Source organism: Thunnus albacares, chromosome 4, assembly GCF_914725855.1.
Source record: "Thunnus albacares chromosome 4, fThuAlb1.1, whole genome shotgun sequence".
Classification (NCBI taxonomy): Eukaryota; Metazoa; Chordata; class Actinopteri; order Scombriformes; family Scombridae; genus Thunnus; species Thunnus albacares.
This window is the reverse complement of record NC_058109.1, coordinates 15,488,982-15,516,732: the sequence shown is the minus strand read 5'-3', so window position 1 is coordinate 15,516,732 and position 27,751 is coordinate 15,488,982. Positions and strand designations below refer to the sequence as shown.

Below are 27,751 nucleotides of genomic sequence, written 5' to 3'. Positions count from 1 at the left end.
TGTTTACCATCAAGTCTAGAACAGATGACAAACTGTAATTTTGAAGCCAGATTATTGGAAATAGGAATATCTGAGAGGAATTCATATCAATTATTCATATTATATTATATTACCTCTTAAAAAAACATCTTGCTACCCTACGACACCATATGTCAACTGGATAATGTGATTTTTTCTGTTTCATTTGAATAATTCAAAGAGACCTGAACTGATAAAACTATCCAGTAATTCACAAGAATAAAGCAAGTATTAGAGGAAAGTTTAAAGGTGAACATAAAGGTATGATTTTTCCTATGTCTTGTTAATTATCTCATGACCTGTCAGATTTATGTTGTGACCTTGTTGTGGTCCCGGCCCTCAGGTTCAGAACCATTCATCGAAATTGGCAAGTGAAGATTTAGCACTTGATGATAATGTGTTGTGGAAAGAAATAAGAAGGAAACAGGTGTTAAAGAAAAAAATATTTCAATATTTATTTGCGGTATAAACATGTCTTGTGTTGTTTCCATATACTGTACAATACATAGGGTCAATCGTGTTTCCTTCAGTAGACAGAAAGGTGAAACTGCCCCGGTTAACATGCCCCCGTTTTATACACAGACAGATTGCATCTTTTTTTAAAAACTGTTTACAGCACAATACAAAACAGCTATTCAACGTGTGTTTGAAGCTGTAACACGATGCAAGATGCATTGTCAAAAAAATCCCTGAAAAATTCCTCACTGAGGTAACAATTTTTTTTTTTAAATCATTCACTTTTTCTTTCACTTTGTTTTTGACACCGCCAACCACTCCTCTTCCATTCCTCTTTTGCTCATTCACGTTTTTCACTCTCGAGCACATTCTTACCAATATGTAGCTACAAGTTTAAGGACACAGAAACGGCCGTTCCCGTGGTCTGGCAAATTTACAAACAGAGAAAAAGACTTGATTTCTCTTTCATTGTTACAAAGACACAAAAAACACAAGAAAGCAGCTTGAAATCAACCATATTCTTTTTAAATAGAAAAGCTCCGTACTGAAATATATTTCAATCCTTGGGTGCAAGTGATCAAGTCCTCAACATTTTCCTTATTGTAGATGGGATATGACTCCAGATAAGGGAAGTCCATTCAAGCATGGTAGTATTATTTTCATCTCTGATGCTATAATAGGAGAGGAACTTTTGCATATAAATTCATAACATATATATACTCAGATATATATTCATATTGAAAGGCCACAGGAATAGCATAGAGCACATTATATCAAAACAAGACGGAAAAAGACCTTGTCATTATTTAAGCCGGGTGGTGTAATCATCTATTGTGAAACATAACTGGCATGCTGAAACACAGCTCTGGCTGTATGTGTGTGAGTATGTATGTATGTGTGTGTGTGTTGTTACTGGGCTCACCGGCCCTACGTTTTGGAGACCCCAGGTGAAATGTTACTTCAGTCCACAAGCCATATGGAGCTGGATCTTGTATAATTATATAGAATAGATATAGTACAAAAGAAGAAGAATTTAAAAATGTTGAGGTCTTGGATCTACAAAATACTGCAAAAAAGGTGTTCTGATATATTGCAGAGTAACAAAGAGGACCTTGTGTGACCCGTTACGGTAGAAGACAGCTCGCCGTCTATAATTACCGTGTTCTGATTCAAATAACAGATAACAAACGTTTCATCTTTTTTTTTTTTTTTTTACACAATGTTTTTCTAAAGTGAGATACAAAGAGTATTGAACAGTCAGCATTAGAAACAAGTTAGAAAGATTATATAAGGCCAGCTAAAACCAACCCTGTTCAGATTCAACTGCTGTCCCCTCTGAAACCCAGTTCTTTGTTTCTGTTTAGACCCTGTCCACATCACCACTTTAAAAACACACTTCTGCAGTTTGCTGTGACAATTGAGCCTCATGCAAGAACCACTTTTAGGAACAGATTACTTCTCAAATGACACGTACAAGTGATTTAAGAGCAGATTTACCAATTTTCTCATATTTAGAATTTTCTCTTAAATATGAAGAAAATTGATGATCGGCTCAGATGTTGTACAAGTCATGTACAAATGGTGCTATACTTAAGAATTATAATTTAAATATGTAAATATGACATCAACCAAAATAAATAAAATTAAACTTAATCAATATTCTGCTCTCACCTTTAAAAATCAGTGATCACTTTGCTTTAGCAAGATGTTTTTTTAGCATCTAACTTCAAATTAAACTGTTCCCTTTTTTATTTTTGTCTGCTGTGACAGTGTAACAGCCTACTTGGTATTTTGTATTTTTTTTTTGGGTACACTAATAGCACTACTGACACTGCTAAATTAGTTGTTTTTATCTTTTCAATTTCAGGCTCTGCAATGTGAAGTTCTGCTTTTTAATCTTTTTTTTTTGTGAATGAAATTTGCCAGTAAATGGAGCAGAACACATACAAAGCCTTACAAAGCTGTTTTTGAGGCATCGATTATGCTAATGATCACATCCCACAAGTGTGCACCAAATCATGAACAGATGTATTTATGAAATTGAAACAAGTGAGTTTGTTGACTTTGACTTTGAACACTCATACGAGCAAACCTTCCAGAAAAAAGTAAGAGCAAAAAAGTAAAGATAAAATGTTCTTGCATGAGGCTCAGTGCATCTATAGATGCTGCCATAAGTCCATGTGCTGCAGTGTTGTTTCACCCATAAGAGGAAACGGACACTAAAAGGACAGCAGAACGGAATTTTAACATATTTTTTCATGGATTTAAAAAGAAAATTTCTCCATGGATTTTCTGATTTGTTTTTTTTCTACATACTATTCAAATCATTTTCAAAATGCCTTTGAAGTGCTCCTGATGTGAACAGGGTCCCAGAAAACTCATTGACCACACGCTGTGTACCGCTGTGTTCAGCAGCAACAGCAGTTAAAAAAACGGACCTCATCGCTCGTCTTCCCACCTGGTAAAGCAACATCCAACCCATGGTTAAGTCTGCTGTTAGAGAGCATACAGTACCACAGCATGCTCAGGTATACAAAATAATATAGATCTGTTTACTATTAGCTCTATAATATATATTTATATCCATTTGTGTTTAATATTTCTTTCATATAATATACCCAAGGCTTTAAGGGTGAATCAACTCAGACAATTTTCTTTGATGAAATGGCTGATCCCCTTCGCAGAGAGACCTTCCCTCCGTTTTCTCCAAATGCAGTTAAGGGACACGAAGCTATTGAAGTAAGTAAGTGCAGTCTGTATCTGAGGTCAGTCCCAGTCCACAACACTGCGATGCCAACACTGAGACCAGGTTACAATCTCAGCCCTGACACCTGGTCCTGTCCAGAGTCCTTTTTTTTTTTGGCAAATTTCTAACTGGGTCCTTAAAGGAACCTAAGATGTGACACAATTGAACAACTTCCTCTTGGGCAAAAAGAAGTTTGCAATGTGGGTAATACAAGAGTGTTGAGGCACTTCTTTGCCACAAGGTTGCTAAGATAAGCTGCCCAAAAAGGTGTCTTGGTATCCCCAACGCTAACCCTAACCTTTCATGCCTCTGCCTCAAAGTACAAAAGTCAGAGCCATTATGAACCAGTTTGGCAAACCTCACTATGCTGTGATGAAAAAACCAATAACCAAGTTGATTTGCAACAAACGACTAAAATAATCAAACAGCTGTTGGAACAACTGGTACTTCTCGTTAGGCAACTTGATGAATCATATGGGGAAGGAAGTAGGAACCGGGAACTGCAGTCTTGCAAACAGTTGGTCAAATGTCAAATCTACTGTAGTATCTTCAGCCACACTTCTACTGCTAATTCCTTGTCCTGCCCCGCAGGCTGTCTCCCTCCTGACCCAATCCGAACCCCTGAACCTCGTCCTTTGCTCGGGGCCCAGTTCCTGCTCCTGCTCCTGCTCCCTCCCCGTTTCACCGTGCAGCTGTCAGGACTCGTCGCAGCCTGGGACTGGCCTCTCCTCTCCGCTCATCTTCTCTGAATGTCTCTTTATCTGCCTGCTTCCAGCACCGGCTCCGAGTGCCAACAAGTCAATGGCTACATCACTGTGCAAACTGCATTAGGTCATTACGAACCTAAAAGAAAGACTAAACTAAAAAAAAAAAAAAAAAAAGACAACTAGGAATATCACAACAACGTTCCTCTTTGTTGGCGTCACCACACTCATTCCCTTTCTTTAGTTTTACAATCTCTTAAGCCATTATTGGATTGGATTACTTTGTTTTTGGACAAAGATAAGATTTCTATGTGTATATATTTATATAAGGTATAGATTTGTGCGTAAATGTACACAAAAATATACAAAAATGCATATAGACATACTGAATTTGTTAAGGACTGCCCATACATTTTCTGCTATGTACGTTAACATACATACAGTACATACAGTACAAACATACATACTTTGTTTATGTGTGTGTGTGCGTGTGTGTGTTAATTCCTTGGTTTTTAAAAACTCTACATTCAGTAGAGTGAGATTTCCTACGAGTAAATCCCAGATTCTCCACTTGGCACCAGTCAGCTCAGCTCGAGAGCCGAGACAGAAAGACAGAGAGGATGATGTCGTCTCATGAGTCGAGCACGGTAGATTTTCCGTGTTCCCATCTTTGTATAAAGCTGTCTGTCCTGCGGCGGAACTTCGCCCAGTTTCTCAGTCAGTTAAGTCTCCTTGGCTTCTCATTACAAGACAAGTTGAGCTTTTTCCTCGATTTCAATGAACTCCGAGGAGGACGCCGTCGTAAACCCACCCGTCAGTGTTCCCTCTCGGTTAAAAAAACTCCCCCATTCCCTTTATCTGTGACCTCCCCTCTCCCTTCAAAGCTGCTCCGTGGCCAGGCTCTCAGACAACGAGCCTCTGGAGGCTAAAACATTCATTAAAACTGGCTGCTTCCCTCCAGTGCAGCCACTTGTTACCATGGTAACAACACCACTTCGACCCTTTGGATGGGACAGTCTCCCCTTTCCCTTAATTTTCATGTGGACTCCAGCGTGTCCAGTTGAAACACATTGTGATTGGTCGGCGTGGTGAAGAAGAGCTGGTCGTGTGTCGGGGAGGACGCGTGGTTGTCGCAGGGGCTGTTGAGGCCCAGCGTCCGCTCAAAGTCCAGGAGCTGGCCCATGAAGTTGAAGTTTGGGGAAATGTTCGACTTTTTCCGCTTGACAAAGTCGTAGGCGTCGTTGAGCGACAGGTTGAGCTTCTGCATCAGGTAGGCCACGGTGACGGTCACCGAGCGACTGATCCCGGCCAGGCAGTGGACCAGGATGCCGCACTTTTTCGAGCGGGCCTCGTCTGAGGAGGAGAGGGAAGGACAGAGGAGGAAAGATGAGTGAAGGGAGAGAAGAGAAGAGAAGAAAAGCATGAGAGAGAGGATTAGATAAGTGTTAAAAACTACAGTTAGAAAGTTGTTATGGCTAACATGTTAGCAAACAGTTGTCTTTCTGCCATTACTATATTCATTCTTTTTTGCTCTGTTTTAGTCTCCACCAACTCTTGAGGGAAACATCTGGCTCCGTAGTTGCTAAATGCTCCACTATGTTCACCAGCTAGTAGCTGCTGTTTGGTGCTCGGCAGGTAGCGTAAAGTGAGTTTTTAGAGCTTTAATTCTGAGAGCAGTGAGAGAGCTGCGGGCTGTAAAACCAAAACAACGGGTTAAAAAATGCTGAAACACAAGAGCTAAAGAGGATCACAAAGTCCGGTGATAATCCTCTGTGGGTTCAAAGCTACAAGCGACACTTGATCCATTGTTAATAAAAAAAAAATATTGACTATAGCAGCTTTAAAGTAGGGTTACGTAATATGGTTGAAATTAAATTCACAATATTTGTATAAATCATGGTAAGGCAAGTATGCAAATTCACATAAAAAACATTCACCTGATGTTCAAAGCAATGAACTGTTTCACTGTTATTCATTACACTGGACCAAATTTCTAATATATGTAAAACAAAAAGTAATGACTCAAAACAGCCAAGTTTTGAAGTAAAAACTAGTTCAGAATTATTAATTTAAAAACTGAAATTTGAGGAACAATGACATCATGCAATGATATGTAGAGTCAAAACAAGTAGGTGATTCATTGATTAGCTGATGTCAGTGGCGACTATTTTCATAATCAATTATTCATTTTAACTTGCTTTTCAAGCAAACATGCATCTTTAATGGGACGATGTTCTGCTTCTTTCTGTTTTATAACCTTGAAAACGGAATACTTTTGGGTTTTGACAGCCTTTGGTTGGATAAAACAAGACATTATGACGTCACTTTGGGCTCTGTGAAATTATTACGAGCAGTTTTCACTATATTCTGACATTTTATGGAAAAAACGATTAATTAATCAATAATCAGCCAATTAACTGATAATGAAAAAATTGCTTGTTGCAGCCCTAATTCAAAGGGATTCACCATCGAACACAAGCGCACCCCAACTCGAAACATGAACACAAACCTTATATTTTTAAATTATGTTTAATCTAGAACGACCTTTCTCAATGACAGCAGAAAGTCATAGAGATGTTTTTTTTTTCTTTCTTGTTTCATTCTGCTTTCTAGCTCTCCATACACAGAAAAAAACACATCTTACATTATTAACAAGTTACATCCATCCACCTTCTGTCAGTTTCAAGTCCTTGCACTTGCATCACTACAGGCCATTAAAGCGAGAGTTAAGTGCTTCTTTCCTTCCTTCTCTCTCTCTCTCTCTCTCTCATTCACTCCTTTATCTCTCTCTGCCTGCATCTCTTGTTGTAGGATTGAGGTCAGTTGGCTCACGAGCTCAAGCTGCCAAGCGGATGCCAAATTAAATTTATATGTGATGTGTGCTCACTTTCCACTATAAAAGGGGCCAAAAGTCCTCATCAGAACAACCCAAACCCGACTATACAAGACTCAGAAGTCAAATAAGTAACCGTGTAAACCTCTGTAGTTAATCCACGAATTAACAGATCTTCAGATTGTGCAGATTACATCACTTTACTTTTGCTTTTAATAAAAATAACAAGAATCTTCCATTTATCCAGCTGTTAAAATGCCAGAAAATAATTATATCCTTCCTCTTCTACATACTTGAATACATAAAAACATGTTTAAACAACCGATTCAGATATTTAAGGAATCCACAACTTTCCACAGAACAGCGTGAGTTCACATCTGGGTCTATCGTTTACCATAATTACCCTGATGTTACCCAAAAGATGTGACGTAAGCCCCGTATATTATAGCCAGCCAGACAGCACCGTTTAACATCAGTATGACCCAAATCTGCCATGACCTCTGGCTCTGGCATGTGTCACGCTTCCTCCCACCTAAACAGTAACATTACTCTGAAGAAAGTAAAAGAAAAAAGTGAAATGTCAGTTGTCTGGACGATCTAAGATAAACACAAAGGCTTTGGCGTTTCTCATTGATTCATCGGAGAGGGAATTCACTCATTCTCTGGGAATTAAGTCAGAAGGAATGATGGGAAATACTGAATACGGGGGTGAGAGGATGCGGGAGACTGTAAATTCTTGTGGTTTCAGTATGACCCCATTCTCAAAGAATCCCTTTCCATGTTTTATTCATAACGCTGCTTTGTGACATTGAATTCATATTTAATCATTGATAGTGAAATACAGGCAGCTGAATGTCACAGTGCGGCTCAGTGACGCATTTTTACCACTAATTCTGTCTAAAACTGTTTTTTAGAAAACCATAAAAATGCCAGAAATATGTTTTTTGTGAATTATGATTAAAATATTGGATAAAAGCAGAAGCGAATAATGGAGGGTAGATATAATATAACAAACTAATGCTGAAATATAATGGCGTCTAACTCATTTATTATGGGAAAAATACAAAACATTTGATGTTTTCAGCTCCTCGAGTATGAAGATTTGCTGCTTTTCTTTGTTTTCAAAGATGTAAAGACTTTTTGAAGACTTCATCTTGGGCTCTGAGGATATGTGAAGGACATTTTTCACTATTTCCTGACATTTTGTAGAATAAACCAGTGGATTCCAAACTAGGGCTCGGGACCCCCAACAAGGGGTCATAAAATACATTTGTGGGGTCATGAGTAAAAAATGATGCTACACAAAAATTATGGTTATTTTTTTCAAACCTCCCTCTAATCTTTGCTTTTTTCTTTTAAATTACTGGATATTTTTCCTTCTTCAGGGTGTGATTCCAATAAAAAAAGGAAAAGATAATCGTACCTTGGTTGAACTGATCACAGCTGACAGACATACAACCGATGACGAGAGATTGCAAGTTGTTTTGTTTTGAAATGTGAAGATTTGTCATATATGTTAGTAAATCGAATGTTTTGGAACAACAAATACGTTACCTTTGACTCTGGGAAAATTATAATGGGAATTTCTCACTATTTTCTAACTTTATATAGACAGAAGGATTTATCATTTGAGACGATACTGAACAGATTAATCGATACTCAAACGAAAATAACCGCACACATAAATCTGAACACTCTCCTCTTCCACTTACCAATGAATGAAATGGCCTCAGGAAAAAACTGAGAGAGATTCTGGCTCCAGTGATCGGAGATGGGGATCTGTTTGTACTTGAAGTCGCCTTCGTGTTCGAACATGTTGGGCAGGTTGGGCGTCACGTTGAGGATGTACTTGATGTTGTACTTGCTGAGCACATCCAGGTTGGCGGAGTCTTTGGCACAGCCCAGGTAAAGGTACGGCAGGATCTGGACGGGGAACGCTGGCTGGTTGTTTGGTAGCGGGCTGCCCTCTGACTCAGTGGCGCTCCCCGGCTCGCGGTCAGATTCCCCGTCTGAGCAGTCGGAGCTGATGCGGAGGCCTCCCAGACCGAGGACAGAGGCTGGCGGGGAGCTGCTGGGACAGGAGCAGTCCAAATTGGTCTCGCAGTGCTCAGGGTACTCCGACTGGAACTTGTTGAAGCCCCCTGGAGGCCCAAGAAAAGACCAGAAAAGGGTCAATATAAGAATAAAGCAAAGAAAGTCATTACACTCGAGGCTTTATGAAATGTGCCCAGTACATGGCGACAGGCAGGTTACTGACTGTGTGGTAAAATGTGTAATTCAAAACTACAAAATGGCAGCTGAACGTTGAGTCTGCAAGATACAAGAGGGGTGTCAGGAATCTGAATTAGAGCTGCAGTGATTAGTCCATTAGTCACATTTGACAGAATATGAATCGGCAACTATTTTAATAATTGAATAATCATTTTAGCAATTTCTTAAAGCAAAAACGCCAAAAATGAGCTGGTTTCAGGTTCTCATATGCGATGATAAATGTTGTACGTGATGGTAAACTGAATATCTTTGGGTTTTGGACTGTTAGTTGGATAAAACAAGACATTTGAAGATGTAACCTTTGGACTGTCTATTTTATAGACAAAACAATTAATTGAATAATGGAGAAAATAATCGGTAGATTAATTGATAATGAAATGAATTGTTAGTTGCAGCTCTAATCTGAATAACTAGAAATGAACCTTTTGGACGTTTGAACCACAATGAATAAATTAGAAATAAAAGAAAAAGAGGAAAAATTAATACATTTGGACTATTACAATGGTCGTGGTAAATTCACCTATTAAACACACATTTTACAACATGGTAATTATTTCTTAATTACAGTATATTATACAGTATGATATACTATAGTCAGGTAGGGGTGTAGTGGAGGCTAACCCAAATAAAATCTGTGTACATACTTTACTTTTAACCTACATGAAGAGTTATATATCATAAGAAGTATTAAATTTGCATTTTATCTCATGAATGACTTCTTAATTGAATAAAAAAATACATTTTTGTTGAACTGTAGTCATGTCTTTTTCTGTACCACTACATCACACATCAATATGTCATATAACGGGATAATAACGTGACATTACGTCATTATGAATAGGCAAACATGCCGGACAGATGTGCTCCATTGAGAAAAGCTGAGCCCTGGGGAGAACCAGCAGCTCTGCTACCACACTACTCTGCTCAGTGGACTTTTTGTGAATGGCAGCTCGGCTTGTGACTCCCGTGAAACATTTCTGTGTTTATCTACAGATCTCACACACACGTACACGCATACACACATACACACACACACACATACACAGAGACGCACACACACACAAACACACGCGCGCGCACGCACACACACCTTCTAGTGTTAACCATATTTCATACTTGTTTTAGCCGTTTCTGGCTGTCTTATCTTTTCTGTTCGTGTTGATTCAGACAGCGTCATGGTCTCCTCGTTTCCCTGTTCATTCATGAAAAAAAACGCCTGTCTTTTTCTGAAGGAGCACAACATGGCGGGGCCATTTTTGCAGCATTTAATTGAAAACATATTTGACCCAGCTTCATGTATTAAGACACGAGACATTGTTGTAGGTTTCTTTTTGATTGGCTTATAACTGACGTGATTATCTGTCCTAAAAATAAGAATATCAATTAGAGCAATAATTTAAGTGAGTGAATGAAACTGTCAAAGTTCATTATGACTTCACACTGACAGTATGTGACATTATGTTATTACTGTATCTATTATGTCATCACAGACTGAACCGCCGCCGCTGCTGCTTCATTGTTATAATACATAAATAAAAAATAAGTCAAACTTACTCAGTAGACGGTTCATTTGTTTAAAGTCATGCCACAGTGTGACACCTTAAGTGCCATAAAAACAATTTAATAACCTATAATAACGTATATTAAACTGGTAGAGCCGGATATGTGTCACATTTTTCCAAAACCTGCCACAGACACAGACATCAGGAGACAAAATCCAATAATGTGTTCATTAATTTAATTATCCCAGGCCAGATAAATAAGTATATTTTAATTGTCTACTATGTGGTGAGAGTGAGCCTGTTAAAACAACACATGTGATCTAACTGGGACGACTGAACCAGAGTGAAATTAAACTGGTTTGAAAGGAAGGAGTCAGTAGAGAGAGAGAGAGATTTTTTTATGAATTAAAAACCTAGAAGGAGTTGAACACACAGCCAGAGCTTCAGATTTTAAAAGCCGGTTGTTTCTAATCTTACCCTCCAGATAGAAAGCCTTGCACCCGTCGTCCCGCAGCTTCTGCAGGAGCAGCCCCAGCACGGAGCTCCCCAGCCCGGACTCCTGCCGCTCCGAGGTCGCCTCGTCGTACAGCACAACCACGTCCGTCTTGCACCGCTTGACAAATTTCTCCTTGTCCTCGTTGTTGGGGATGATGGAGCGGATCGGCAGGTTCCCCTTCTTCAGCCTGCGGAGCATGAGGCCCGGGATGGCCAGGTTGATGGCCGACTCGATGTGCGAGGACTCGTACAGCTCATGGGGTCTACAGTCCAGCAGCAGCAGAGAGGTGGCCCCGGACTCCAGCTCCTCCTGCAGCCACTCCACGCTCTTACTCGATATCATCATCATAGTCACGATCACAGAGCCTCTCCACAGATGGTTAATTTTCATCAGGGAAACGTTAATCCGCCGGTCCCCTGGTGCGACATGAAAAACAACACAACGGAACAGAGGAAAAGAAAAATCACGGCGCTAAACTTCCCTTCCCGCGGCCGCCGCCACCACCTCCACCACCGCCGCCGCCGCCGCTGCTGCTGCTGCTGCCGCTGCGCACACACACGCACCCAACACACACTTCCACACACACATCCAACACGCACGCAGCGATGCCCCTGTGGTCGGAGCAGGAAACTTAAACATGCAGAGGTTTCTCTCCCTCCTTCCTCCAGCTTCAGTCCGGCAGAAGTGGAGGTTTCATTCCAGTCCATCGACGTCCATTTGGCGTCCGCGGAGCGACAGACCGGCCCAGAGATGCCTCGTTTTAGCGTCTCAGGATGTGAGTTTCGGATGAGTTGCTGTCGCTAAAGCCCATGATTATTGTTATTACATGCTGGCCCCGTGGAGCGCCTCTGGTTTGTCATTTCCACTGGATGCATTAAAAGAGGTTCTGCCTCCTCAGTGAGGAGAGGGAGGAGCGGAGAGATTTAAAGGTGCAGAGCTGCGAGAGCTTCACACCAGCTCAGCCTGTTTTCACGCCCTGCTGCCCATTCACTGATAGACTGTCCTCAATGCAGATAACACATGTGACTTCTGGGAAACCTCCCAATCAAAATATGATCACGATTAATGAGATGACAGTCACCTTTCAGTTTTTAAACGTCTTTTTTTTAAATGACATTTTTATTTTATTGTGAATAGCATGCAATACATGTAGAATAGTATCTTATAAAATTAAATTTTACGTTAATTTCTTTTTGTCAAAGGCTCATTAATCTTTTTTTAGGTCCAATGAAGACACATCTTATGTTATTGCTGCTGTGTTTTACTTTGTCATTCATTAAATGTTTATATACCATCATCCAGATCATAGTTGTTGACAGATACACTAATAAGCACTTATATCCGCTTACAGCTACATTATAGTGTGTATAAACCATTTATTAACTCTTTGTATGCAGCTTATAAATGCTAAATACGGGGACTTAAAGTAAATGTTTGTAACTTTCACTTTTGGAGGTATGTGGAAGTACATTTTAACCAAACATGACTTTTATTTTGCGCTCAGTGGGACATCCTCCTACATCCTATAAGAGTTATTAACTCTGGCAATAACACTCAGTAGCTGAGGCAGACCTAGAATACAACAATGTTCCCAAAGTTTAAACCTGCACACCTGTTTGACACTATTAAATGATGCTTTATATTGCTGGCAGGCCTACAAGAAACAGCAAATACATTCACATCATGGTCACTCTAAGAAACTGTATGAGAATAGTTCATTGCTGTACTCAGATTGGGCTGGATTACCAACAGGTTTAGGAATATGTGAATATGCACTACAAAAGCACAATATCAACTGACATTAAAGGGTATCATTTGGAAACAGGACATCAGGTGTCAGTTATGTGAGCTAAATGATGTAGACAACGAAATGAAATTTTGTTTCATTTTGCCTTCAGTATTATAATAACACAAAGAGATTATTCAGTAAAACTAAAAACAATTACTTCCTCATGGAAGATGTTGGAATCATGAAAACACTAAAATTGACTTTTTTGCTCTGCGTGAGTATTTGGGCAATACCTGGTCATCAAGAAAACATGATTGATATAGATAGTGTTTATATTTATATGTTTGTTTATCATTATGTATTACATACAGTATGTGGTTTGCAGCAATGATTTGTTTGTGTTTGGCACATGATGTCATTCGCCAGAAGTTGTTATTTATATGTCGTATCATTGCGTGTCATGTAATCTCATGTGGGATGGATCATATATATATATATATATAGGGGGTATAGGGGTCTCTTATCTTGTCTTAAAAAGGGCCCTGTGTCAAAACCTAAAGCTCTGAGAGGATACTGTTATGATTTCTAAATGAATGTGTTTAATCAAATTACCAAACAGCAAACCTGGTCCCCGGTAGAACCCCTACGGCACAGAGAGGGGGAATTAACAGGGGCCTCCACGGGGCCACCTAGCAGCTTTAATCCATTCATGATTATATTGCTCACCAATATGTGTCAAAACAACTCCAAAAGGCAAAAATTTGTTTAATCATTTCTGAGAGCGCAGACAAGGAAACGATGAATAAATTGCTCACCAGCTCATAAGCAGTAACTTCAACTATGTGGTTGTAATCCTGCCGTCCTCAGCATCCACTAAACTGCATGTTTACCAGTGATTCAGGTGGGATTGTGATTCTGTTCATTTAATATTTTCAATGTTTGACTGTTTTAATAAATTACTTGGGGACAGAGGTGAAGCTCAGACTTACCGGCCTACATGACTCTGATTCATTTTCCTCTTATCTCCTCACAGCCTTTACTTCCTCTATAACAAACAATTTAAATACATTTCCATAAATTTATGTACCAATTTATTACTGGACATTTTCCTGACTGAAAATTGGCTTTTTACCACTTACTAGGCAACACTAATTGAGTCTCAGAGTCATATTTGTCTCATATAATCTTTTTGATTATTAAAATTTTTGGAGTGTTCTGGAGTGTTTTTATCTCACTGAGAAAACCTGAGCCAAATGTTACTCTTGTTTGTTCTGGTTTGTCTCTTGGTAACAGAACAGCTGCTGTCTTTTTTAGATTTTAACTTTGTTTCAAAATCATCAGACCTATGAAATTATACCATATTTAAATATATATATATATATATATATATATATATATATATATATATATATATATATATATATATATATATATATATATATATATATATATATATATATACACACACACACACACACACACACACACACACACACACATATATATATATATATATATATATATATATATATATATATATATATATATATTTGAGGAAAAACAAAATGAGTTTTTCTTCTTTTTTCTTTTGTACAAAGTGCACACAAAGCAAAAGAAAGAAAACCACAGGTTGAAATGTAACATGCAGATAGGAAATGAGTCTCTTCTTCAGGTAGCATTCAGCTCTTTGTGTGTGTACTTTTTCAAGGTGCTTCCACAGGGCCTCCCTCAACACTGGGAACTGGGTAGTCTAGTCCACTACAGCAGCTGAGGTACTGGAACTGGTGAGGAATTAATGTCTGAACCAGTGCAGGACAGGTGCTTTCTAACATAATATTTTAAACTGATTAACCAGTTCAGGCACAGTGTTTCTGTTCATATAGACCATTACTTTTTCTGATAAATCAATTAACTACTACTTTTAATCTACAAAAAGACAAAAACTGTGAAAAATGCTCATCACGTGTACTTAGAGCCCAAGGTGATGTCTTTAAATCACTTATTTTGTGAGTCCAAACGCAAATATATTCTATTTAAAACTGATATCAAACAGAGAAAAGCAGCAAACTGTCACATCTGAGAAGCTGGAACCAGTGAATGTTTGCCATTTTTGCTTGATAAATGACTTTAAACTATTGGAAGATTATCAAAATCATCATTGATTAATTACATTTTCTATAGATTGATGAATTATTTCAGCACTAGCCAATAGCTGTGTGTACTGTCGCTAAACTAAATGCCAAAAGCTAAATGGTCAGAGCATCAAATGCTGATAACTGCAAATACTATTCCCTCTCATTCTTAATTTTTCTAACTAACATGTCATAACTCTCCTATGAAAGTGTCTGTATAGATAAAGTTTATTACTATTGTTAATGCTGGGTATCATGGTGATGTTATGTAACACATTTCCACTTACAACAACTCAATGGTGCTGGTGTACCTGCTGTATTACACAAACCATCACTGGGTCATCGCTACGTTTCACCATGAATGACCTAATAAGGCATCAGCAGGTTGTGACAGAGGCAGAGAGAGGGAAAAGAGGAGCGTTTGATTTCCTCACAGCTGCAGAGAGGAGGAGTGGGGGATGCACCAGCTGCAGACAATGGCTCTTTATCCTCCCCAGTGGCTCACACACACACACACACACTCACTAACAAAACACAGACACACACATACATGCTCACACACAAGTACACAAGCAGACACACACACACACACACACACACACACGCACGCACACAAACTTTAGGGCTCTTGTATTTCCACTCCCTTCACGGACAACAACAGGCTCTCTTAGAGAGTGTGTAGCCACTCGGTGTGTGTTTGTCTACAAACTGTTTTCCAGTTGTAAACAAAACTATCATCATGGATTTTGAACTTTCAGGAACTTTACTTATGATGAAGCTCTAACAGAGTCTCTTGACGTAATTAAATAATGCTTTAATGGTGCCTCTAGACTGTACGATATGGGGGTCTATGGCCTTGGTCTTAATCTGCATCACATTAAGCTATCACAGTTTTGAGGCATGTCAGATTATGTGATGGGATGGATGCCTGGTGAATTGTAACGCTATAATGGAAATACCAATAAAAGTATAAAAAAAAAAAAACCCGAAGAAGATTGTGAAACCGGTTGTGAACATGGGAAATGACAATTTCCCATGTTCCAAATCGAGTTTTTGGTAACTTTATTTTTAGCAGTAGCATTGTGTAACATTTTTATTGGTTGGTTTCTAACTGTGAGTTACAGCAACTGTCACATTGTGGAATTTGGTTCTAAATTCGACAGTGATTCAGCCAATTTTTGGTTGCTGAAGCTCTGAGTCAGCCATCAGTGAATTTACCCATTATGATATAAGACTACTGTTTTAGCTTAGTTAAGTTTAGTTTAATTAGGCCTTGTTAGTTTATGCACAGGTAACATAAAATACACAAAAATATGCTAAAGGATTAAACAGGGATTGTGCTTGGAAATGAAAAAAATAAAAATAAAAATAGGTTTATAAAGACATCACAACAAAAAATGAATAAATCAATGACACTAGTTTAATTTCATTGATGTAAAGTGATTGAAGACCAAAGATTTTTGCCACATTTCTCTCACTTTTGTCAACTTCTGTCTGTTACAGCCCAAAATTGCAACATAAAGGGGCCTTAAAGCTTCTGCAAACTTGGGTTTTGAATCTTGAGCATTTATCTCTAACCATAAATATTAATGATTAAATACACAATGATCAGAGTTAAAGTTTGGGGGACAAAAAACATCTGTAGATGTTAATTATTACATTCTTAAAAACAACAACAACAAAAAAAAGCTGCTTATCTGCATCATCAGGACTGTGTGGTTTTATCAGATGTGATTGAATGGCCTGGAGGCATAAACCGTCATCACATTTTGATTCAAATACTGATAAATCCTGATTGATGCACTGACGTACGTGACATCAACCTTTTCGAACTGACACGCAGCCTGCCTGCGTCAAACCAGCGAGAAGAACACATACAAAAACATACAAAATGATCAAAACTGTTCTAACTTTGGCAAAGAGTTTTGTGCTCAGTAGGGCCACATTTCTCATAGTGAGAAGCTGATTGAGAAAAAAGGTTTCAGGGCCTTTGAATTTTCAGAATTTTTTTTTTTTTTTTACAGTAGGATTTAGTTATAGGATTTAGTTATAAATCCTACAGTAAAAACAGAATAAGACAAATAAGCTTATGTAAAGATTTTGATGACCAGTGTCTGGGTAACAAAAGACATGAACTCATGGGGAGACTTACCCACCATTCAGACTTGCTCATACATGCATCATCAGCCTTTAATCTACCATTTTGGAAAGCACAGAAGCTTTTCACATTGTCTATACACACACACACATTTCCTGTTTCACAATACCTCTAATCTTTGTCAACACCATCCAGTTTTTTAGAAAATTGCCCTCCTCCATACACCACTGCTCTTGAGTGTTGTAATCAGTTTTATTGTTCTCATATTGAAATGGGGTATGAAGAGCGGCCACACACACAGAAACGCGAACATACAGTGTGACTTATTCAAACAGAAAAGGCAATATATTCAATATGAATCTATGCACTGTTGACACAGAGAGTCATCATTCACTGATGGAAAAAAAAACCTCCTTCTGCCAGATGGAAGAACCCTTAATTCCATCTTAAATCTATATTCCAGGATGGTAATGTAATTTTCTGAAGCATGGTGTTGAGATGAGCACAGAGTCTCTTACTTATAAAAACCAAAGCTAACTGTCCCCCCCCCACTCCCACTGCCTGTTATAAAGTGATGTTTCTTTGAATGAAAAGCCACATACCAAAAATATTACGCAAATCCATGCAGAACCTAAAAAACAAGGACAAAGATAAATCTTATTATGTGAAGATTTTTGGTGGGGAGAAGTGTTGTCTTAGCTGGGATTTAGTGTAACAAAGCACATGAAGAGTTTCTGTCCCTCAGGAAGTGGCTGTACAGTTCTACTAAACTGCACCTGAAGTGAAAATCCAACCTGGAAAGCTACTTTTCTATCACTTGAAGTTTCTCAGGTTTGATTTTGGATGGCCTCTTCTTAAATCATGACTATTGTTTTAATTTGTTTTGGTTTTATTTTTCTATGCCCCTCATTGTTTTACTGTTTCATTCTGCATTGTACTTTTAAATACTTCTTGTAATCTAATTATTTTAGCATTTTTTACTGTTTATTCTGCTGGCTTTTACTGTAAATCATTTTATAACTCTGTTTGAAGAAGTGCTCATGAATAAAGTCATTATTTAAAGTCAAGCTAAAATTAAAATAAACTTTAGCTAAGAAATCAGTATATAGCTTACTGCATATCCATGTTTGTTTTGACTTGTGTACTTATTAGGTCAAAATTGGTATTACCAAAAAGAAGTATGTGAATTTTTGGTTTCGACTGACGCTGCTGTCATTGATTTGTGCAATATGTGTGGGCAAGCACTAAAAATACTTAATGACACACACACAGACACAGAGACACGTTGTCCTAGGTCACTTTTGGGGACATTACATGGAGTTACATTCATTTCCTGGAGACTTACCCTAACCATAACCACTACTTGCTTAACCCTAACCTTAACCACTGACCCAAGAATCAGCTTTTTCCCAATTAGGGACACGACTTTTGTCCACAATTGAACAAGCCACCGCCAATTAACTGGTCTTAAGTCTGAAATTTGTCCCCGACAGCCTAAGACAGATCCACCCACACACAGGCAGCTGAAAGCTAACATTGTTAGCTGTAGCTTAGTCCCTTCTTTGATGTGAGCACTCCCTACATCACAGGGCAATGTACAAAGTGCTAAGTTTACACTCACTGCTGTGCGTTTTCACAGTCTGGTCATTTGCTATCACCATAACTGGACATACGAAAGATAAATGGCTAACGCTAGCTAGCACACAACACTAAATATGTGGGAGTTCCTGGCAACTCAGGCCTTGAGATAACATAAAATAATATTTGGTGACTAATTTTCCAACTTGCTAGCTTCCACTGTCTGAGTAGAATATAAACTCAGACAGACAAATGTACATAACATACGCTTTGTAGGATTGTTGAAAAAGGGGTGAAAAGTCTTACATCTAGGTTTCCCTACAAATTTAGTGTAAATTTTAACCAAATTTCTAGATTATTGAAAAAAGAAAATTCAAATTAATAGCCTAATAGTTTACATCCACTGCCGTTTTGCGAATATTTGGAGTTCATCAAGATAAACAGCAGGTGACGCTATTTTTCCAGTCAGAGCCATTAAACCATTTCAGAAGAAGCGCGTGCAACAAAATGATGTAATTAGAAGAGCAAGCACTAAAGTCTCAGCGCTACACACAGATCTGATGTTTTCATCTGCGGCTGTTTTTCGTCTCTTCAGTGGAGCAGAAACATAAACGGATATTTAAGTCACGTGCTTCATGTACGTCATGATTTAATTGCTAAATGTGTTTCCATTGTCACATTTTGCTCTAATCAATACGCAAACTTTTCCACCTCAGCCAAGCATAAGACGTTTTTTTTTACAATATTTCCACTCAGGTTTTTTATGCGCACATTGAAATGAGAATAAAATCAGGTGGACGGAAACATGCTCCAGTCTGTAGCACCACACTGAAGCTGACAGTGCATCTACTAGCAAAGGCAAATTTAAAAAATACAGTATGTCCAAAAAAGGTTTTATCTTCTGTAAAAATGTGCACAATAGTGGCAGTGTTGTTATAGTTGCTAAATCCTTCCACACAAAGTGAAGAGAATTCAAATTTCTACCTACAGAGAAAAAGTGCACTTCTGACAGTGAATGAGCGACTGATCTGATCTTTGTGGACTCGCCTGAGCTTTCTTACCCACGAACTACATTCAACTGATCATTTCTGCTGCAGAAAATCTGCTCATATCCCTGGAAAATCACCCTGGGTTGTATCCAGTATTGAGAAAAAGTCTCCCATTCATTGTCAGTGGAACAGTTCCAACGCCTTTTTTTGACAGATTAAAATGTTCTTGGTTCAGGCTTCTGCAGAGATTTAAACTTCATGTTCACATTTCTGAACTGTTTTTGTTCATTAAGACAACATTTGTGATTCTAATTCATTGGGATTAGGCAGGATTTGTAGCACTTCAGTCCTGATAAAATCATGTTATAAATTAAATGACTTTTATCTCTTTCCATTACTTTAACTATCCAAATAGGCCTCATATACAGTATGATGACAATGTAAAAAAAACAGTAAAGTACTTGGCACTGAGCTCTTTTTCTTGTTTCTGTCTGAGGTCTCTTTAAGGCAGACTGTGGTTTAAACCCACTCACCTCAGTGATGGAGTGAGGTGGCCACCCCTCTCCCACGCTAACGCTGGCATTTCCTCTGCTGTTTCCTTTGCCCCCAAACATGCAGGTCGCCAACACATAAAACAGGCCTGGAAAAAGTATCAGGAATTCTGTCTGTCTCCTCTCCTCTGAATCTTTTGCTCTGTTTTGATTTGTATCTCTGCGTCAATCAGACATACACAGGTAGAAGATTACCATTAGTAGAAGATTACTGTTAGTATACTGAGGTTTTCAGGAAATTGAAGATTATTACTGTATAATACTTTTTATTGAAAGATAACAGAGCTATAAATGTAGTTATGTATTTTTACTATTATTTTATTTTTCATTGAGGTAGGTGTATTTCCAACAATAACTTTATTCATATACTGTAGTACTTTTCAAAAACAAGTTACAAAGTGCTTTACAAAAGATATTTTGAAATGCATAAATTAGAGTGAATAAACAATAAATAGATATAATTAAAAATAGACGTGTAGTAAAAGTACAGAATAAAACAATTTTAGAAAGCACAGTTATAAAATAATGTGTTTTAAGGGATTTAAACAAGACTGAAGACTTACCTTGGTCGAGGAGCCATGAATGCAATGTCCAGGGGCCACGTGCAAAAACGATGCCTACACACAAAAACCACACAAATACGCCATGTTCTGCACATAAAGTGATATTAATAAACACAGAGTGTGTGCAGCAAACACTGACTTCAGACCAGTTGTGCACATGTTTTTGTAAAGCAATCTGAGGGTGATGTGATGAGGTGGAGATGAAATATAAGGTGAGAGACAGCTTTTTAGTAAAAGATTGTTTATTTAGGTTGATAACCAGCTACACTGATTGTGTGATCCTTGAGATTTGTAAAATGCCAGTCAAAGGCACTTTTATTAAGGTAACCTTGATTAGTTACTTTTGTGTGATTAATCATTTAAATTACATAGGAGTCAACATTTTATTTGCTTTTAATATTCTTTTTATTTTATCTTTAGTTGTGTCACACCTTGTAAAGTCGGTTTAGATATGAGCACTACAAACTAATCATTGATTACATTTCTGAGATATCACTGCTGACGATGGTTTATGGGTCCATGTGATGAATTAATGAGCCGCACAGCCGTACGTAATGGTTGCACATAATGACAGCTGTTCTGCTGTTGGAGAACCTCGCCAGCACAACACCATTGGTGAAATGCCACTTCTTCTTCTCCGTTTGTTTCATTGACAAGTGTACAGACTGATGGAGCAGGCAGCGAATTGATATGAAAACGGCGGGTTAAGGGTGTGTCTTCAACCATTTATGGCTAATTGTGGGAGTGGAAATGAGCACCCAGTTCCTTAATGACTGAGATGTATAAAACAGAACCATTTGTACTCACGGCTTCATAAATCTGAGGAAAAGAAGGCGGATGCATATTTCTGTCTTTGTGCGTGCACAGAGTTTTAGTCATGAATCTACACACAGTTTTATGCACCTGGTCCCTGGTCTCCTCTGGTGTTTAGCTTTCATCTAGGGACTAGGTGTCAGCATGATTCAAAGAATGAGCTTTACGGATCGTTGAAAAGTGTCTGACACCCCTTTTCCCCAAAACCTGGTGGAGGGGGCTGTGTCTGACAATTTATGATACTTTCTGAAACCAACAGTTTAACAGTCTAACAATCACTCGGTGTCCAGAGGTGAGAAAGTACACAGGGTTTAAACTTCTCTCTCTCGAGCTCTTTTTTCTTTTCTTCACAAAACTACTTCTGTCAATTTTCCATGAATTTTCCATGAATTGTGTTAACAACTCGTAAGGGTTGAAACTTCTGGAAAATGTGTGCCGTTATTACCATTTCACTGCATCTTGCCCTCTCGCAAAATCTAATCTATAATGTACAGGCATTCAATTTGGAAATGCTAAAATTGAGGTTATATGCCTTTTCATATTGCATTTTGTGAGTCTTGCTATTGAAGAAAGCTAATCAGGATGTTATAAAAGCATAAATCACATTCTCCAAATCCTTTGAAGGTGCAGGAAGCAACATTGAACTACAGACTTGACACAATCAAAATTAAGCTTGTTATCAAAGGTCACACCAAGATTTCTGCAGTAAGGTATTATGGTTGAAGACGAAGAACCTAAATGTGAGGTAATTTGACTAACATTACTGCCTCTGGGTAGATACATGCTGGGACATCCGTATTTGACCTCAGATGAATGTAATAAAATAACTTAATGCTATCACAAAGGAAGCTGTTGAACATCCTCTCACATCTGGGACAAGCTCGTCGGATGAACTGGTGGAGCACTCAAGAGTTCCTCAGAAATAAAAGGGAAGCTTGTAGTAATGCTGATGCCTTCAGTTGAGGTCTGTTAGCACTGGATGCTATGAATTTTTCAGGAATCCCAGAGATAGTCGAAGTGTGTCTCTGTGTGTTGTGAAGTGTAGATTTTGTATATAGTGTGTATGTCTCTGTTGAAGAGCTGTGAACACGTGCTTACACTGGGAACTATGAGAGGGTCTCTGAGCCACAGAGAAGTCTCTCTGTAGAATTCATTATTAAAGACCAAACTAGAAAGATAGAGAGTGACATACCCCGCAGGAAAGAAGAGAGAGATGAAGATAACACTCTTCAGAGACACATGATATGGAGAATAGAGTGACAATGATGGAAATGGGTTTATACAAATCTAGTAGTAGGCATGACTGAAACAATTACTGTATATAAAGCATTAATGACTGTTTGGGTTTCCTACAAAATATAATATATGTTTAGGAGGAAACAGAATTCCTGTCTGGACTATGTTCATTGGCCATCTTTTTGTCCAATCCAGGAAGTCCTTAAGGTCTGCCTAAAATTAACTAGTTACACGGTGTTATACGACCATGCCTAATGGCAAAAGTGTCAATCTGAAAGCCTGCCGTCATAGATAGCGGCAAGATGCAATGTACTGTGTAACATGTATTGGTAGGTTTAGGCTCCTAAAACAATTTAGGGAAAGACTGCGGTTGGGGATGCATCAATCCAGCTTTTTCTCCCCTGATATCAACACTTCAACTCAGGATATCTACAAAGACAAAGTATCCATTTGATAACAGTACTCTCTTTCTCCCAAATTTAATATCTGTTTACCTCTCTATGAAGAACTCACTGGAATCATTTTTATGTAAGGCAACATGAGACCTGGGGTTGCTGTATGCCAAAGAATGTATTTGCTAATGCAGATTAGTTGTATAGGAATGTAATTTTAAGGAGACAGCGTTACAGCAACGTCAGTGATCAAAGTTTATAGCAGCATCTCTTTGGTTCATCGTCTTGCACAAGGACACTTCAGTGGGGCTGATGCTGTTATCTGGATTATCTGGACAATGACATCTGATCAATGGGTCTTTGCATTTACGCCTGGTATTAAAATGCGTTCTCGTTTTCTCATCTGTACCCGCATTGTGATCAGATTCAATATGCAAATAAGCTAAGCGGAGCTGGCGGACTTGTCAACAACCATGGCACCTCCCAGGTCAAATGGACGTCATTCATTTCTACATCACTGTTTGCGAGGGAAGACCTCCAGCTACTGCTACCACTTGGACTTGCTTTAGCTTACAGGAAGAGGAAGCTCTAGTTGACCTTTCTACTTACTGGGATGATTTTCTTATGAATGTGGTCACAATGTAAAGTGTGCATTTACACCTGGCTAAGATCCAATCAGAATGCAAGCCTGACCACCTCCAAATGTGGTCCGGCCGATCTGATTGCGTTCTGAGTGCATTTACACCAGCTTTAACATGCTTTTCTTCCTTTTCCATATAATGTATCTGAATACAGATCACATTTTAACACCAGGTATAAACAGGGTAAGAATGAACAATCTACCAATTGAACAACCTTTATGGAGTGGGCAGGCACACCGTCCAACCTAGAACTGAGTCACCCAACCTGTCGTCTAAATCACTCGCTTGCTCTCTGACTTTGGAACACATTTGGCAGGTTTTGTTCCCAGTTTGAGTGAGTATTCAATAAATAACTGAACGAATGACCAAAGCAACATTGATTCTGTTTGACTCTTTATTTGAACATTTGAATCTCTTTTTAAAAACCACCTGCAATCTTTTCCCCCTCCTACTGTATCTAATCAACCTGTAGAGCAAACACACTGTACCTACGTAGGCAAGATTGTAAAAGCACTGAGGTGAGTCATTGTGTGTTAACTCAGTCCTCACCTCTCTCTCTTTTACACAAACACACACACACACACATACACATTCAGCCTCACCCCATTATATCACTATGACAGCTGAGAGGCAGGGCCATAAAGACAGGTGGTCAAAGGTGGCCAAATAACTCTTAATGATCTGTTCCATCTCCTGAGCAGTTTCACTTTCCTCCTCTTTTATTTCAGCTCAGCTTGTTCCAGAGCAGCAGGAGTTGATTCATAAGACATCGACACAACATTAAGCCATCTATTTTAAAGCATATACAAATGACCTCATAACTTCTGCTGTTACATAATTACAGTAAAACATCTGATTGCCGAGATCTCGTTATTTAAGAGCCATATGTGGTGAAACAAATCATTACTTTAAGAGGTCACAAAGGCAGATAAGTTCAGAAGATCTTGTAGTCTTATGGTGTGAAAAGTAATATGAATGTGAATTAAACTTTAAAAAATGTATGACTAATTCCAGTAAGTGTAATGGGTTCAATAATGTCAGCTTATGGCTGCAACTATTTAATTATGGATTCATCTGCTGATTATTTTCTCAGTTTAGCTATTAATGGTTTGGTCCATAAAGTGTCAGAAAACAAGTGAAAAACGCCCAAGATGACGTCTTCAAATTTGTTTGTTTTGTCCAACCAACAGCCCAAAATCCCCAAATATTCAATTTATAATCATGTAAGATCAAGAAAATCCTCACAAGTTCAAAGAAGATGGAACTAGTGAACATTTGGCAAATCTGCTCGGAAATTTACTTAAAGGAGACATATCATGAACATTTCCAGGTCCGTATTTTAGTTTGGTTAGTTAGCTGCCAACTTTTAAATAATCGCCAACTATTTTGATAAAATGTCCAAATTATCTGAATCAAATGTGAATATTGTCTGGTCTATTTAGTCTTCCATGACAGTAAACTGAATATCTTTGGGTTGTGGACAAGACAAGACATTTAAAGACGTCACCTTGGGCTTTGGGAACCAGTCTGAAACCTAAACCTTTACTGTCAAATATGACAAAGAAATACAGCCAACTGTCACATCTGAGGAGTTGAAACCAGAGATTGAACATTTTTGCTTTAAAAATGACTGAAACAATTAATCAATTATCAAAATACTTACCGAGTAATTAATTGACTAATCGTTTCAGGTCTAGATAACTCTGCACCGAAAGTGACACTATTAATCTAATGACAAGGACTGAGTGCAAGGATAAAACTCACCAAGAAGTAGTTTCAGCACCTAAAAACAAAAAGTGTCGCTTTTACAGTTCTGTGTGAGCTTTAGAGGTGTTGGTAGATGTATTTTTGAGGGAGACAGCCAGGCTAGCTGTTTCCCTCTGCTTCCAGTCTTTATGCTAAGCTAAGCTAATCGCCTACTGGCTACAAGCACAAAGACAGAGAGAGTTGAGCTTCTCATTTAACTCTCAGAAAGAAAGTGAATAAACATATTTCCAAAAATGTTGAACTTTTTGTTTTACTTTCCTAAAATCTAATTTATGTTCATAACACTTTTCAAAACACAGTTGTGATAATGTTAAAGAATTGATCATAAGCTTAGTAGTAGCAAACGCAGTATCTTACTGTAAGGTATCATGTCTTTGTGGTGACAGGCTGCCTTAAATCACGGGTGTGAAAGAGCGGTCGACCTTTAGAGAGGCAGGTGAGGTTACGGTAAGGTGAGGCTTTAAGACGGAGGCAGGTGTTCTCTGAGTTATCACCGGGTTTGTTTAATGGGTTGGCCTGTTGTAAAGTAGGTCATCAATTTTAAACTCTCAGCACACATTTACACACCTAGAAGCGTGTGTGAGCTGGTTTTATTTGTGTTACGTGAGCTGTGGCACTGAGGTCATGTATGATTTAGAGCTGACATTGTAGCATTTAGGTTACACTACATGGACTGTGGTTTCATGAGCTACTTTTAATGAGTTTTTCTTTAGGAACAGAACTGTAGTGGTATTAAGTATGTATTTAGTGAATGCAAATTATAGATGTGTATCGTATGAAAATCTTGGCTGAGCAGCAGATGTGAAGTGAAGTTTTTGTGCACTACATTTAATCTAAATATATGGTAGATTGATAAGAGGGCAACATACAGGAAGTTGCTTTTTAGATTAACTGCAGCTTGGTAAGATTAAAAACCTTCTTTATTGTATCCTCTTACAACAGAAGAAAAAAAATAAACCTCACTCACTCCCTCCATCCATCCATTCACTCCCTTTGGAATCGAATGGAAAAGATGGTTTTGGAGCAGAAGCTGAGGCGTGGGTTGGAGGAGCAGAGCGCCAAACCTCAGCCACTGCCGACAAGCACGGCTCAGTCTCACAGGGGGAAGGAGTGGGAGGCGATGAGGAGAGTGAAGGGAGGGGGGGGGGGGGTGAAGCAGGAAATGAGGCACAGGGGAGTTCTGCAAATCCAGCGGTGGTCAGAGAGGACATGGTTGGGACTGAGGCTCGAACAAGGTTCTCCTCTTTTGAACACAACTTTCTGTACACACCTGAACAAGCTGGTGTTTCATATTGTTTAAGTCACTTTTTTAACACATCTTCAGGGCTTTGTTCCTCCCGATATTTTTTATTTTTTCCCATACAGATATTTATTTGTTTGGACCATTTGTTACTTATGTACAGGTGGTAGACAAAATTATGTCGTCACCTCATCAGAGGTGCTTCAAGGAAACGGTTTAGCAGAGGTGCTAAGCCACAGAGATCCTGATGTGACAAATTTAGTAGATGATGGCCTAAAGTAAAGGTTCCCAAAACCGGGCTACAGACTGGCATCAGGCCTCAGACTATTTGCTACTGGGCCACAAGTAAATCAAACAAAGAAAAGAAGCTAAATAATTATTTAACTTTATAGGCTATTACAAGCTATTTTGTTGCAGTAATACCCTTGAACTTGGTGCAGCATTTATTGAGATTTTTTAGGGCGTTTTCAGACCTATAGTTCATTTGCTCTGCTGCGAATCAGTGGATTAGTTGTTAAACTTGTTGCATTTTCCCCTTGGTTCGGTTTCTTTTCACAGAGAAAAAAAATTAAGTGAACCAAAATGCATCACTAAAAGACACGTGAGAGTGTCCACTCCACTCATTGCAGTGCAGGTGGTGCAGGAGTGAGAATGTAAATACAAGAAGAAGGTCCGATCTGCCCAAATACCAAGAATGACCTCGATTCATTCTCCGGCTAGCTGCTAGCAACTTAATTTCACTCATCCGTATCCCAATATGCAAAGTGCACCTGGCTCAAACTTGCAGAGTAGGGTTAGCACCTTTCAGCATTCAGCAGTACATGAAATCTGTGAGACGGCACAAACTCAGTGTCATTGAGAAGTCTATCTGCATTTCTTAAATTTAGTAACAGTTAATGCCTCCACTATAAAACACTTTAAGCTTTGGTTTTGAGCACGGCTGCAAACAACGCTACAAAAGAGGGACATAACTAGGTAACATGCAAATTACCAGTA

General features: G+C 38.6%; 1 protein-coding gene across 1 annotated transcript; it reads right to left on the bottom strand.

The window, feature by feature from the left end:
* Window positions 1-448: 448 nt before the first annotated feature.
* dusp7 (dual specificity phosphatase 7) lies at window positions 449-12,172 on the bottom strand. The gene is made up of 3 exons (XM_044349069.1): window positions 11,008-12,172; window positions 8,470-8,898; window positions 449-5,277 (listed from the first exon to the last, which is right to left on the bottom strand). The coding sequence occupies exons 1-3, from the start codon at window positions 11,414-11,416 to the stop codon at window positions 4,961-4,963; spliced, it is 1,155 nt and encodes a 384-aa protein (XP_044205004.1). The 5' UTR covers window positions 11,417-12,172; the 3' UTR covers window positions 449-4,960.
* Window positions 12,173-27,751: the final 15,579 nt, after the last annotated feature.